The 15,630-nt window shown below is 48.0% G+C and overlaps 1 protein-coding gene across 2 annotated transcripts in view; it reads left to right on the top strand.

The window, feature by feature from the left end:
• Positions 1-15,630, top strand: part of Lhfpl2 (LHFPL tetraspan subfamily member 2) — a 139,090-nt gene that overhangs the window by 116,571 nt on the left and 6,889 nt on the right. The window contains exons 1-2 of one of the 2 annotated variants that reach the window (XM_029468594.2): positions 685-774; positions 868-1,477. In XM_029468594.2, the coding sequence (XP_029324454.1) occupies positions 1,069-1,477 (409 nt within the window). In that variant the 5' untranslated portion in view covers positions 685-774; positions 868-1,068. Of the gene's footprint in view, positions 1-684; positions 775-867; positions 1,478-15,630 lie in introns of those variants that run through there. The other variant, XM_021180344.3, reaches the window with a different exon arrangement.

The raw sequence follows: 15,630 nt of genomic DNA, 5'->3' as shown, positions 1-15,630 counted from the left end.
CATGAAGTCATGTGTCCTCAGGAGCAGAAAGAGTTCTCTGTGAACTAGGAAACAATGAGCATGTTGAGTCCCAGACCTGGGGTGAATGAAGGCTTGGGCCAAGGGACTGGAGATGAATCGGGACAATTCAAGAGATGCATTCAAGGACAACTTTATGTTGTCAACAAGTGGACCCAGCTGTAATGACACCTAGTTAATGGTCCTCAGTGTACCATTTTGAATAATACTCTCAAGTCGTGACCTCCTTAAGGCTTTTTAAAAAGTTTTTAACTCACATAAATTAACTTCTCTAAAATAATGTGAGGCGCACATGGGAAATGCGTTTGGACAGCAATGTCTTGTTTATTCTTTCTCCCGAGATCATTTCCCCTCTCATCCTTTACTCAGCTAGGAACCAAATACTTTGCTGGTAATTTGATTTCCAGGCAGTTCAAGATTTTTTTTTTTACTCTCTCCTGTTCAATAGCCAGAACTGTCGGTGTTTTAGAGCAACTTGGCGTATGTGCAAGCACAGCAGTGTCCACTGCCTCACAAACTCTCCAGGGGGCAGGCAGTCAGGGCATTGACAAAGTTCTCTGCGGGCCGTGCCTGCATCTCTCCGTAACGGTTGGCTGCTGGGGTAGTGTCCCAGGTAGCGAATGTCTCAGCAGAGGGCTGGCGGGAGCCTGATAAGGTTCCCCACCGGCCGCCACTCAGTGCTGCCGCAAAAAAATGAGGAACAATGGCATCCAGAAAGCGCCCGGGGCCATCTGGCTAGGAGCTGAGCGCGGGAAGGTGGGCGGGAAGGTGGCGGGCGTCCCGGGTGGGGGTGGCGCGGGGCGGGGCGTGGCCTGGCCAGCCGCTCACCCTCCTCCTCTCTGGACTTAGGTGAGGCTGCTGGCCGCTGGGACTCAGCACTCCGTCTGAATGCCGTCAGCCCGGGATCCAGACCTCACTGCTTCTGCTGCCTCGGACCAGACTGAGCGACCCTCGCCGAGACTTCCTTCCCGGACCTCCTCGCTACTTACAGCTGTCTTTCTGGATTGACCCCGTGGACTCCAGCCTCGCTTTCCCACCGTGAACATCAATATGTGTCATGTCATTGTCACCTGCCGCTCGATGCTCTGGACCCTCCTGAGTATCGTGGTGGCCTTTGCTGAGCTCGTTGCCTTCATGAGCGCCGACTGGCTGATTGGGAAAGCCAAGACCCGCAGCGGCGACGAGCAGGCAGGCATGGACTCGGAGCCCCACTACCTGGGCATCCTCTGCATCCGTACCCCTGCCATGCAGCAAGTCTCTCGGGACACACTGTGCGGGACCTACGCCAAGAGCTTCGGGGAGATAGCCAGCGGCTTCTGGCAGGCTACCGCTATTTTCCTGGCCGTGGGGATCTTCATTCTCTGCGTAGTGGCCTTGGTGTCCGTCTTCACCATGTGCGTGCAAAGCATCATGAGGAAAAGCATTTTCAACGTCTGCGGACTCCTGCAGGGAATCGCAGGTGAGTGCTGGGGTATGCCGAGGAGCCGGAGGAGCCGGAGGAGCCGGAGGAGCCGAAGCTCGGGACTCCTGGCACTTAACGCTTGCATCTGTTGAAGAGGGCTGGCCAAGATCCCTTTCCTCTGGCCGCAAGTTCTCAACAGTAAGACCCAGGCTTGAGATCTGGCATTGCAAACCACTCCTCCTTGCTCGTTTTTCTCTGGGTTTGAGTTGTTTGAGTAACTGTACTACTTTTTGCTTTTCTCCTTAAAACTGTGCTTTCAACCAAGCGCCCATGCGCGTGTGGTTAGGACATATATCTGAGGAGTTTGCTTAGAGCAGCAAGAACTCTGTTAACACGGGAAGACATTGTCCTCGAGCTTGTGTTTGGTTAGAGCCAGAGAGGTTGCCCTCCCACCTTGGTGAGTTCAGCTTTGGGCTGGGAGGGCTCCAGCCTCCCGGGAAGGGATTAGCATCAGCTGCCCTGTGTTTAATAATGCTCCACTTACTGTCTCCTGGAGCCTGACAGAATGTTCTGTGCAGTCAGATCAGAAGATGAGAGCTAACTACCACTTTGGGTATTTCTCACGAATGAGCTTGTTGGAAGTGAGTGGAAAGTCTTGAGTGCTTTACAGTGATCCTGGAGGGAAGGCTTGAAGGAAAGGTCTGTGGACCCTCACTACCTAGGTTCCCCCACAGGGTTGAAAGGTGGACCCTGACCCAAGACAACAGCAGTTAGCCCAGGCTGAAGGGACTGCCTCTGTGCAGTTGAGTTAGAACACATCCCCCAGGGATAGACTGAACAGGGGGAGCACTCCTATTCTAAACAGGGCACTCTTAGTTTCTGCTACAGTGGGAGGAGCAGGAATCTCCCACAGCCCTGCTGAAGAGCCCAGGTGGTTCCCTCTCAGCACTGCAGAAGCAGGGCCTGGGCCCTTCAGTGGAGACCCGCTGAGCCCCCTTATCAGGAGGTGGGAAGCCACTGAGCTTAAGTGAACTGACTCTGCACAGCCTCCCAGCAAAGTTGTGAGCTCAGAGGGGGCTGCTTCCAAATAAACAGATCAAATGACAGGCTTTTCTCAAACAGCTGATAAGCTATCAGCTTTTTTGTTTTGTTTTGTTTTTTTCTGTTCCTCCAACCTTAGGGGGCACTGTATGCTGTGACTGAGGATGGGGTAAGGCAGAGAGAGAGAGAGAGAGAGAGAGAGAGAGAGAGAGAGAGAGAGAGAGAGAGAGAGAGAGAGAGAGAGAGAGAGAGAGAGAGAGAATGAATGACACGCCCTGCCCTGCAGCCTCCATGGGGTTATTCTCCACGTGACAATCTTTGGGCACTCATTTATCAGGGAGGATCAGCTGCGCCAAGAGTGGCCAGGGAGATGTAGACACTCACAGAATCTGCTAGACCAGGCGTCCATCTTTTAGCTTTGCTGCACACTAGCAGGTTCACTTTGGGACAGAGTGCCATCCCACCACTCTGTGCAGAATGGGGAGGCTGGAATGTAATGTCACCTCTGTGTGTGTTTTCATCTTAGGCTTCTAATTCTGCGCAGCTCTTGGTCCTTTAGATTCACTTGTGAAATCTGAAGCCTAGATCCTTGGTGTTTCACCTCCCAGAATCCTTAAAGGCAGAGGGTTGTTGGTTTTTTGTTTTGTTTTGTGGTTTTTTTTTTTTTTTTTTTTTTTTTTTGGTCAGCTTTCTTCTCCTCTGACACATTGCCTCCAGTGCCTTTCTTAACACATTTGTCAAGTGTTACCCAAGTGTTTTAAATAGCCTGTTTGAAAGCTGCTCTGCCAGAGACTCCTGGTGTGTCTTTCTAGGAGCTCTTCCTTCCTGGAGAAGTTCTCAGAAACATCTACCTTCTTGCAAACACAAAACAGTTGGGGGGAGTGGGGGGAGCAGTCTGGCTCCAGCACATCTTTTCTAGTCTTTGGATACAAAGTAGAGACGTCCTTTATCTTTTGGTCTTTATATTTTTGAAGACTGTTGGGGTGCAGCTTCTTTTGTTTTTATGTTTCTTTTTCTTCCATGGACACATGGGAACCCTCCTGCCTCAGCTTCCAGGTTGCTGGCATTACAGGCACTCGGCTGTCACATCCAGCTTGTGTATGGGTTTTTAACAAGGACCATTCCAGCAAACCCTATCCCTGAGGATGTTAGCCCAACGAATCTTGTCATGCTTTTGTTTGCTGCTTCTCCTAACTGGCAAGTAAACTTTTTTTTTTTTTTTTTTTTGCAGAGTTCATTGTGTATCCATGACCGTGAATTTTTCTGACTTATCTCTCTTCATAGATCATTTGAGAAGAGTTGAAGAGGGGACACACACACACACACACACACACCTACCTCATGGGCAGCCTGCTAGAGAGGATAGTTACAAAAGTCTGATCTTCCTAAAGAAATTGGAATAAATTTGAGTTTTCTGTCCATCCCTATGACTTGGGCACATTTCAGAAATTCTGAGGTTACTCAGTTTTCAATTGGCAAGAGGCAGACGGCCCTCCAGCCTCCAAGTCCGCTCTCTAGAGGCTGTGGGTTTAAGGTGAAGCTCTGCAATACAGAAAAGGCTGGCTGCTTTGTCCACAGCTGGGCTCATAGCACACCTCAGTGAGGTGATGATAAACATCAGGGCATTACTCTTCCCATGTGCCCATGTCTGCTAAAAGGGCTACTAAGTTCCTTCTCCCAGGATGGAGGTCCACACCAGGCCCTCAGCCCCTGTAGGCCTAGGCCTGGAACATTTGGCTACAAAATGTGGAGATGGTGACTGGCCTTTTCTTTGCTAGAGGCTGTCCCACCCTCAACACATGAGTGGCTGCCTGGAGTGTTCCTCTACTACGCCCCCTGTGGTCTGTTTACCTGGATGCAAAGACGCTCTTCCTAGAGCTGTATAATACTAACACTGGGGTAGTTAGTATTGCTTCTTGCTCCATGGAAAAATGACACTTTAAAAAGTGACAGGATGTAAAATTACAAGATGACATAAGCATATTCCTGAGGCATACCTAATTTAAAAAAAATAAACATCCCACAGGCTTATATAGAAATACAAACTGAACTGTATGTAACCTGAGCATTTGGGAGAGGGAGGCAGAAGGATCTTAAGTTCACGTCCAACCTGGGCTATGTATCAAGACCCTCACTCAAAACAAAACATTTTAAATAGTGGTATTTTGGCGTTAGAGTTACATGTGAAAGATACTATCGCCTCAGTAGAAATTTCTTACCTGTTAACTTTTAAAGCATCAAGTCCAGATAACTGAAATAGCAGGATTTGTTTCAAGGACTGACCTATCAGCAGCCAGGAAACTGGACATCTCTACCCTCAGAAGCTTTGGTGTTAAGCAGTCACCTCTGGCCATCACTGGAGTTAGTTAGGCCTTACCTCAGAAGGCCTGAGAAACACTAATGAGTTAGGCCCATTTCTCTAAGCTCCAAGTCTGCCCACTTGTAAAGGAATCTAGTCATGGTAAAGGTGTTTGAGGGTTACGTTAGTTTATTAGCATGACAAACATGGTGTTTGGCGTCTGGGAGATGGTGTTAGCTCTGTGGTGATCATGAAAATGTTGCTGCTTTCTTGCTAAACTTTAGGGTGTTTTTGCATTCTAAGGAGTAGGATACCTTTTATAAGCCATTGTAGTTGGCCGTATTATCTTCAAGTCCTGTATTTTCTGCCTGGTACTGCTCTCTGGTTCCTTGACTGCCTGCCTGGGATGAGGCTGTCCAGCACAGGTGCAGAGCCGTCCTGAGGCCTTGGACCGTTGGGTCTTCCATCACGGTTCCAAGAAGCACAAAAGAGCAGATACTCTTCCTCTTTCCCACACGTACACGTCCTTATACTTTTTCTTCCTGGAGGCAGCTTCCACACTTGAGTCTGACTGCAGGTGGCTGCTCAGACTCCCCCGGCCGCAGAAACCTCAGACTGGTGTGCACTAGAGGAGAGCAAGTCTGGGACTTGGCAGAGCCAGCAGCACACATGGGTTCCAATCCCTCTGGGACTCGTTACAAAAGCTGGGTAGCTGGCCAGCAGGGCTGGCTTTTGCCAGCTGTCTTCCGTAGGTTGTGACCTGGATGTAATCCATACTGAAACTATAGAATGCAAAGATCCAGGTTTTCCATGACAGCATCAAGCAGTTTGTTTTTTGAAATGCATACAGTGTGAACACAGACGTCCACGGAATCCCCAGTGACTCAGGTTTGGGACAGAAGCCATTCAAATGAGCTCAGGACTTGGCTCAGTGGTGTTGGCAGGGATGGGTTCTGCTGGGCTTTGCCATTCGGGTTGCTGAGCCTGGCTGCCTGCAGTCCTGCCTCACAAGCTTCTTTCTGTCTGTTGGATCTCATACTCTCTACTCCAGTCTGCCCTCTGTCTGTGTGATCAGCCTCACAGGGCATTCTCAGCCAGCTGTCACTCAGGTCTGCAGGTCTGCTGCAGTGGAGGGTGTCGCCATGGGAACCCCAGCCTTGGCATGAAGGGCCTGGTGTGTATGATCCTGTTTCCTTAGAAGTGAGCAGAGTGGGAGAAAGTGGGAGAGACTTGTGCAAAGGAAAAGTGGTAAGAGAATGTGAGAGGACGTTGGGGGGCTTTGATGACCATGACACCGCATCTAAGTGTGAGCAGCTGTGTGTGGCACCAGCTGCCATTGTGTTCATGAAGGTGAGTGTGCGGAGGGGTGAGTGGGCACGTAAACACCACCATTGCCAGCCAGGCTTGGTCTTCCCTCATGAACCAGAGTGTGAGTGAAGATATAGAGGGCACGTCAGACACCCCTCATTCCATCTAGAACTGACCTTCCTGAACTGGTGTCTGAGTGGCAAGTGGGCAGGCCCACCATGACTGACATCTGGAACTGGGTTCATTGCTCTTCTCCCATCGTGTGAAAGCAGCAGCAGCAGCAGCAGCAGCTGCAGCCAGTGGCATGCATAGCCCAGCTGGGTCTCAGCCTACTTGTATGCTTTTCCTCTCCCTGTTCGTTCATTCAAGACCAGAAGGATGAACTCACTAAGAAAGGGGAGAGGAACAAAACCAGGGTCTGAGGATGGAGAGGAGCCTAGGCATAATTTTACCTCTGAGAAAGTCACCTGCCTTATCCTGAGAAGGCAGAGTGACCTTGGTGAGCAACTTTAGATCTCCCCAGGGAAAGGGGACTTAAGGAGAATTGTGAGGACAAGCCAGCTCTCCCTTTTGGTGAAAGCCAGGCACAGGAGACTTCTGGCTTCCAGGATGGGGGGCTCTTGGTTTCTCTATACAGACAATACCTCTGTTAACAGTTTCCTGTTTGAATCAGTTTTACAGTGTCACAGGTTGGGCCTGCAGAGATGGTAAAGAGGCACGTGCCACTCTCTTAGAAAATGCAAATTCCATCACCAGAACCCATAGTGGGTGGTTCACGATCACCTGTGACTCCAGCTACAAGGGGAATACAATACCTCCGGCCTCTTCAAAGGGAACTGTATATATATATATATATATATATATATATATATATATATATACATACATACACACACATGTATGTATAAAGGGAACCAAATATATATATAAAGAGCCCAGTCATACCATGAAATAAAGACTAGTGTTTAACCACAGATAGACCAAGCAGCCATTAATGTGAAGAATCCAGAGACTGGGATGCATTTTTTAAGAAGAATCTGTTGTAAGGGCCTGAAGAAAATTGCAAACGCTCTTAAAATTCAGATACAGTGTCTGATTTGCAAACAGAATGTGAAAACAGCCTGCCGCGGCACCTACTTGATTGTAGACCTACTTGATTGTAGACATAAACCATGGTGAAGCGGCTGATGCTCTGTGTTCAACCTACATTAGCAAGTCATGGGATAATGGCTTAGACGTGGCTCTGAATGTTTATTTACCTGAGTGGTGTAGGCACTCTGTTTTAAGAGCTAAGGCAATAGTAGTATTTTCCAAAGCTGTAAAGTCACTTTAAAAAAACCAAACTATATCTCTGTGTTATAGTACAAATATGAGTTTGTTATTTAATAATGTTCTTTCAAGTAACTTTAGTAAATAGACACACACATACACACCCTAAAAATACACATACTGAGAATTTAAAGCCAGTATTAAAATACTGCACATACTTGTAACCCTAGGACTCAGGCCGGAGAATGACAGGTTCCAGGCCAATCAATAAAGGTGATGAGGTCTGATCATGTCTTAAAAAAAAACTAGGGCAGGGCCTAGGACTCAGCGGTAATAAGCTGGTTTAGTATATTAAGGTTCCATCCTCAACACTGCTTGCTTTATAAACAAACAGTGCAAGCCAGTGCCCACAACTCTAGTTTCAGATCTGAGTGGCTATGTTCAGTCACAGAGGACAATCCCAGTGGCCCAGTATGGAGCAGTGACATCTGGTGTGCTGCAGGAATTACTTAACATTTGCACTTGGACATCCACTGGCAAGTAGTTGACTTATTTCTGGAAGATTTCACTCCCCGTCACTTCAGGGTTTGGGTTTTGTTTGTTTTGTTTTATTTTTCACTCACTTGGGGGTGTAACTCCTGGAAGTACATGCTTAGTATGTATGAAGTCTTAGGTTTGATTCCCAGCACTAAAAAGAAAAGATCTTTCTAGCAGGACCTTTAATGTGTATGTGTATGTGCCTGGATGTACATATGTGGACCATGTGCATGTAGAGGTCAGAAGAGGAATTGGCTGCCCTGGGACTGGAGTTATAGGCTGCAGTGAGCTGCCAGATGTGGGTGCTAGGAAGCAAACTTAGTCCTCAGCAAATTTAGCACATGCTGTAATGGCTTCTTCAGTCCCGTGCAAGCTTATCTTGAATTGCCAAACAGGAACTATCTTTCATGACGGATGAGTACTTTATTAAGTACTTTATTAAGTTCCCCTAGTAACCCACCCACAGTTAATATGCAGGTTCTCACTCTGAATGGGAAATAATTTCCCATAACTGGGAAGGTATAAACAAAACCATGTGTGGGATGCACGGAGTGGAAGCTGCTGCTGCTGCTGTGTCTGTGTCTGTGCTGGGAAAGACCTAGAAAGGCTTGGACAATGGAGAGACCCCTCTTCCTTACAGACTGTATCTCCATGCCCTCTGCTGGCTGGTTCTGTGTCTAGAAAGGCTTGGACAATGGAGAGACCCCATCTCCCTTACAGACTGTATCTCCATGCCTTCTGGATTGGCTGGTGTTGTGTCAACTTGACACAAGCTGGAGTTATCACAGAGAAAGGAGCTTCAGTTGAGGAAATACCTCCATGAGATCCAGCTGTAAGGCATTTTCTCAATTAGTGATGAAGTGGGGATGGCCCACTGTGGGTGGTACCATCCCTGGGCTGGTAGTCCTGGGTTTTATAAGAAAGCAAGCCAATAAGTAACATCCCTCCATAGCCTCTGCATCTGCTCTGGCTTCCTGACCTGCTTGAGTTCCAGTCCTGATTTCCTTTGGTGATGAACAAAAGTGTGGAAGTATAAGCTGCATAAATCATTTCCTTCCCTACTTGCTTCTTGTCATGATGTTTATATAGGAATAGAAGCCCTGACTAAGACACCCTTCTCTGGGCATCAGAGGATTCTTAATTGGTAGCCATTAGTTTTCAATAACTACAACAGCAGCTTCTCTCAGGGCCTTGGCTGTAAGGTTCTTTTATCCTAACTAAGATCTGATTGTCATCCAAAGGACTCATTCCATTTAGGCTGCCGAGCCTCCCACCCCCACGCCTGACACCGAAGCACAGTCTCCTTGCCAGTTCCTCTGCCATGGCGGTGCTGTTAGTAGAAAGAGCTAGCCTGTGGACACCTGGTGAGATGGTGTCCGCATTACTGCCAAGCCCTTTTAGTATTGTTTTTAATTATTAACATCTGAAGTGCCACCCAGTTCCTCTCCTCCTGTTATTACTATTAATCATATACCAAGTTGACAGGCAGACAATATTGTTCCACAAAGACATGCCAACCATCAGCTGACAACCCTTTTCCTTAGATGACCTCTGACTCCTGGTTTGGTCTGGGAACATCTGCTTTATCCATAAACTCAGTTTTCAGAAGTGACCCATCTATAGAGAGTGTGTGGCTAGACAGCAAGAAGACAGAAAGCCCAAAAGCAGCCTCCTTCCCTCTTATCTCATAAATCCGCAGGCTCGTCAGGCATCCCTACCTTACACAGGTTTCTTAGCACATCCTCTAAAGGACTGTGAACCCATAGTTGCTGCCTGGGAACAGGTGTAGTGTACTCTGCAAAGATCCCTGCCAGCAAACCCAGAAAGCTGAGGCCAGTGTGGTGAGATTTCATGGACTCGAATCTGTTCATTCTAAAAGACTAATCCTTTAGTCTCAGATTATATCCTTCATCCTTCTGTGGTGTTTCTAGTGTCCTCGTTTTAGCAAAATAAACACATTGTTCTCCTACTTGTTGGCTAACCATTTGCTCATAACTTGTATTCAAAGCCTTTGCCTCTGAGTTTCTTTAAAAATTCTTCCATGTCTGTCTCTTCTTTCCAAGGCAGAACAGTGACAGCCTACTTGCAGCCTTGTCTTCCATCTTTACTGAAGGATGTTCCGTGGCCGTTCCCATGACTGTGGGATGAACAATCTAGGTGGCCAAGAGTGGCTTGGGAGCCAGCGGTGACCAGTTATGGTGTGTCCTTGTCAGTCTTTGTAATGTCAACCCTTGAACTAATGCAAGAAAATGGTCCTCCTGACAATAGGTCTTGACCCAAAGATAGCTCTTGGGGACTGCTAAATGACTTGTGGCTTCTGGCATACAAGAGAACTTGAGAAAGAGAAAATTTAAAAGAGGGAAGCAGACAGGTAAATCCCAGCTCAGGGATGCTCTTCACACCAACATGAACAAGATATGGTCCCTTATGCTTAGGAATTGAACTCTTAGTCAGTGAACTTAAGTCAGCTGAACTAAGAGTTCAGTCACTAAGCATGATCTTCCTCTACTGTACGAGAGTATACACACACACACACACACACACATACACACACACACACACACACACACCTGTGAATTGCACTGTTTTCCAGCAGCAGAGCAGAAGTGACTCTCTGCAATTGTCTGGCTCCTCTAGGAGGACTTTCTGACTCCAAGTTTATGCTATTCCTAGGGACCCCACCATCTTTCTGCCTTGTCATTTCCCCCCACAGCTTTCTTCCTCTTAAAGTGCCCTGGCCCTCCTGTGAGCAGCCAGGCCATCTCTGTAGCTGCCCACCCCTCCCTCCCTCTGCAGGCAGCTGGGCACAGCTGGAAAGTTTGAGTTTTGTGGTTAAAATAAGACTGGCCTCTGGATACCTGAAAATCAATTACATTTAGTTAACTGCTTTTGTGTGTGAGTGTGTGTGTATGCCTCTCAACAGAGAGCCTTTTCCTGTAGTCAGGGAAAGGATTTCAGTACACAAGGAAGAGGCCAGCCAGTGGTTTGGCCCTGACAGAGGCTTCCTGTTGGCACAAACCGCCAACCTCTGAGGTTAGTGCTATCGACTGAAGGTCCTCCTCCAGCTATTTCAAGAACTCAGCAAGAACTTTTCAGGATGGCTTCATGTAACAATGCAGTGAAATCTTGGGACTCTAGTTTTCATTCATCCATTGAGCAAACACTCACCGAGCACAGACAATATGTCAGACATTGTTCTGGAAAACGGGGACACAAAGGTTGCAGACAATTCTTTTACCCACATGGGATTGGAACTCAAGCTGTAAGTAAATTGTGTGGAATGCTAACAGAGGTGACTCTCATGGGGAAACAGAAGTGGCTTGGATAATTTAGCCCAGGTATCCTGGAGCAGTATGGGAAAACTGCATAGGTCCTATTAGGTCGTCGGGTGGAATACTGAGGAGAGAAGACTCTCTGATGCCTTGATGAAGGAAAAGAGAAATTGACCAGGAGGCTATTCAGAAACAGAGCACTCCAGTCAACCAAACAAAGGTCATTAGGTGTTCCTGACACTGAGGTAAGAGTGACAAAGAAATGAAGACAGGAAGCTTCCGAGCCAAACAGGTATAAGAATCGAACTTGAGCCTGCACAGTTGCTAAGCTGAATGAGAATTTAGGGTCAGACATGAGTTCCAGGTTTCCTGTCAGACATCCACCCATACCTACAGCTGGGTGTGCAAAGCTGTAAGCCCAGTTTGGAGGCAGGAGTACCGGATGTATTGAAAACTGCAGGACCACATCCGATCAGGAAGAAGATGGAGCCTGGGCCTTCAGCACAGGAGTTCTAGCAAGGCCTGGGTAGAAACACAGGGTCCTGAAAAGGGACAGCCTGGGTACCTCTGGCCTGGCACACACCAGCACATGGCTCAGGCTCCATGTGGGAAATTCCAGCCCCGTCTTGGTTTGTTCTTTTAATTGGCACTGACAGCGTCTGTTGAACTTGCTGGTTGGTGCGAACACTTATCATAGGCTTAGGATAGTCTCTGAGCTGTGTTCTGGAATGCATTGTCATTTGGGGCAGGAACCCAGAGTGGTCTGAGCTGAATCAACACAGACCAGGCCTGAAGCTTAAGTTAGGGCTCGAGTCCAGATCTCTTGAGTCACAGACTAACTACAAGAATACCACACAGAGTGGATTTCCCTCCACACTCCCGTGCTGCTTCTGTACCTGGGAAGGGCCTGGCTGCCTGATGGTGGTAGATGGTCTGCTGTGTTCCAAGTTGGTGCTTGCCTTGGTCTCAGGAATATCATGAACTCTCGACAGTGGTTATTCAGTGCTGACGATGCCATGTCCAACGTGTTTATGATCAAAACCAGATTATGATGCCTTCTTAGGACATTGAGTCAGCCAACAGATACTTAAGAGCATGTGTCACATGTGTGCAATATGGAAGATTGTACAGTGGATAAAACTTTTATATGCCCAAGCAGCTTAGAGGCCCACATAAGAGACTACCTTCTCCCCAGAGCTGAGAGAAATGAAGAACAGTTGGTAGCTGTATATAGCAGCTGACTAGATAAAAATAGCAGTGTGACAACGGGCCAGACAAGGTCTTCAGGCAATGGAGAATGGAGAAGTTACTCTAACAGGACTAGGGTAGGGACATCTCTAGGTGGATATGCATCCAGAGCTGGCAACCTCAAATTCTGATCCAATTCTTGAAATGTCTCTGACTTGGAGGCGCTGAAAGTCTATTAAACTCAGTGACATCTGCTACAAGCACATGGGCATGCTCTCTCTCTCTCTCTCTCTCTCTCTCTCTCTCTCTCTCTCTCTCTCTCTCGGGCCACCAGAAGCAACACACACTCTGGAATTTTTTGGTATAAAGGACAATTGAGATTTTAAGAGTGTGTGTGAGAGAGAGAGAGCGAAGAGACGGGAGAAAGTGTGTGTGTTGAGTCACGTGAGGGACCATGGGTCCCTCAAGCAGACCTAAGTCTTGCACTTCCATGCCACTCACTGGCTGCCAGGCTCAGGTCATTAGGGGCAGCTGTTGCCTCTGCGCACTTTGTATCCTCTGGGTGGATATACCACAGTGCAACGGTTTATCACTTTTCCATGTAGACTTTTCTCTGACCCTATACCCTAGCTGAGGCTTTGATAGAGTCAAGCTTAGACACCCTTCTGTGATAAGATTCCCTGCGGACTTTATTTGTAAATTAAGTCAGAAGGCACCACGGGGCTTTCAAGTGGCCTGTGGTGCCAGGAACCAGACCTGCACTAAGAACGGGAACATATTCTTCTTTGATGCTACACTACTGAAGGAAGGCTATCTTTTTAAACTTTTCCTAACAGGACCCCCCTCGGGCACATTAAGGTGTCTTAGATGCTTTCCGTGAGTCTGAGCCTTGAGCTGGGTGCTAAGTGACACGCTAGTGATGTTTAGTTGAAGCGCGTCAGCCTTCCCAGGGGAAGAGCAGAGCCCTTGTAGGCTCATAGGAGGCGGTGCTGTGATCTGGCTGGTGGACCATCAGAGGTTCAGCAGTGTTTCTCATGGCCGCCACTTGGGATCCGGAGGGAGGTCTTGAAACTATCAAGCCCACTTAGGTGCTCTGTGGAAGGCTCGTGAAGAACACGGTGGGTTTCTTCAGGACGACTGGGTTTCTCGGGGGGCCTTAGGTGTGTCTAAGAACGAAGTGAGTCATTTTAGATCTCCGTGACAAGCAAAGGTCTACTCAGATGGAGCATATCCTTTTAAAGGTCTAAATCCCAGCCTCTTGGTTGGTACCTTTTGGCATTATTGTACCTTGTGGAAGTGACCCTTTGTGACGGGTGGTGGCCCTGCTGTGCTTATGGCTTTACCCTGGCAGCCACCTGTTGGTCTTGGCTCCATTTTGTCACATAGACATTTTCTTCTTAAATCATGGCTTCACTGTAACATTTCGTGCATATACATCATACTTCAGTCACGTCCCACCCACACACACCACCTTGTCCACCCCACAGTGTATTCCTGGTCGCCTTGGAACTCATGCAGACACCTCCAGAGTGCCAGGATTAAAGGCGCATGCCACCACACCCTGCCTTCTTTTCTTGGCCTACCCCCACCTTCTCCTTTCCTGACATGTGTAGGTCTGCCCCAGTACAGTCTAGATTCCACGTGGAAAAAAATGGGGTCTTTGTATTTCCCTTTATCTGATCCTCAGTACAAGCCCTTTCCCTACAGTGACACGTTTCATTGCTTGTTATATACACATCACTTTTCTTATCCAGTCATACGATGTCACTGCAAACATGGAGGCAACAGGTATCTGCTGTCCGCTGACTGCAGCAGTGGAACTGGGTCTTATGTAGCTGTTTTCAGTTCTTCTGGGAGACTTGCATCCTGATTTGGTGTCTGCAGTCCTTTAGTTCTCACCCAAAGTCTCCCCCCTCCCCCCAGTCCTAACCAGCATTTGTTTTTTAATGATAGCCATGTGACTGAATTGAGAGAAAAGTAGCTTTGAATTGAGCTTCCTTGGTATCTGGAATGTTGGACCTTGTGTTTTGTCTGTGGTGTAGGTGCACGTTATTTTATAAGAACGAAAGAGAAGCCAGGGATATGTTTGAAGGTGCGGTATGGTGTGGGGGAAGGGGGTGCCTCTGTGGGCCCATGCTGAGGCATCCCTTTCCCCTGAAGTACCAGCTACAGGAAGGTATAGTACAGAATAGAGTTTATTTAGGGCATGGGAAGGGGAGTTGAGGGACGGGGCTTCGGGGTAGGGGGTGGGGAGTGTGTGTGTGTGTGTGTGTGTGTGTAGACGGGTAGAGGCTGCCATGAGCATGTGGAGAGAGAATGGGGAGAGGGGGTAAAGGGGTAAGGGGGTAAGGGGCGCGAACAAGAGAACAGAACTAGAGAGGGAGGAGGGGGCGAGCAGCCCTTTATAGTGAGTCAGGCACACCTGGCTGTTGCCAGGTAACTGTGGGGCGGAGCCTAGAAGGAATGCCAACAGTGAACACTTGCAGAAGTATGAGGTAGGACCTTGGGTGTCCTGCTCTGTCACTTTCTAGCTCAGGGTTCCTCATGGAACCTGGAGCGAGGCTGGCAGCCAGCAAGCAATTCCAAGGGCACAGCAGCAGCCCTAGCTTTTTCCGTGCGTGGTTGCTGGGATCCAGACTTGGGTCTTCCTGCTTAAGCAGCAAGCACTTTTAGCCCCTGAGCTGTCTGGCCAGCCCCTGTTTTTTTGAGAAATATTTGCTCATTTAATAATGACATTATTTGGTAGTTTTGAGTTTTTAATCTTATGATGTGGGATTGATCCTCTCTCTAACCGATAACAGGCAGACATTCTCCCCCTTCTGTAGGCTTTCTTTTGCTGCACAAAAGCTTTTTAATTGCAGATAATCCAATTAATTAATTCTTGCTGCTCCAGTGCTCAGAAAAGTCTGTACTTGGGCCTGTATCTTGAAGTGTTCTTCCCTTCCGGTTTCAGGTCTTAAGCTGAGGTCTCTGGTCCACCCTGAAGTAACTTGTACAGGGGGAGATGAGCGGTAGAGGTGTATTTCATTCTTTTACATGTGGGTGTCCCGGTTTCCTGTGTGTGTTACAGTGGGGGTCTGTCCCTGCATCTCCTACTTAGTCTTTGTCCATCCAGGTCTAGGCAGGACTGGAGGTGGGGGCGGGGCTGTGATGCCTCCCTCCAGCACTGCTCTCCCTTCTGGTGTTCTGGGCTAGTTGGGGTCGGTTGTGCATTCATTTGGATTTTAGGATTTCTTTGTTCAGTCTATGAAGAATGCCACTGTAATGTGGATGAGACTCAAGCATCAGTTCTGAGC

The sequence above is a fragment of the Mus caroli genome, unplaced genomic scaffold (assembly GCF_978045245.1).
Source record: "Mus caroli unplaced genomic scaffold, Mus_caroli_1 scaffold_15, whole genome shotgun sequence".
Taxonomy (NCBI): Eukaryota; Metazoa; Chordata; class Mammalia; order Rodentia; family Muridae; genus Mus; species Mus caroli.
This window is presented reverse-complemented; position numbering and strand designations above follow the sequence as displayed.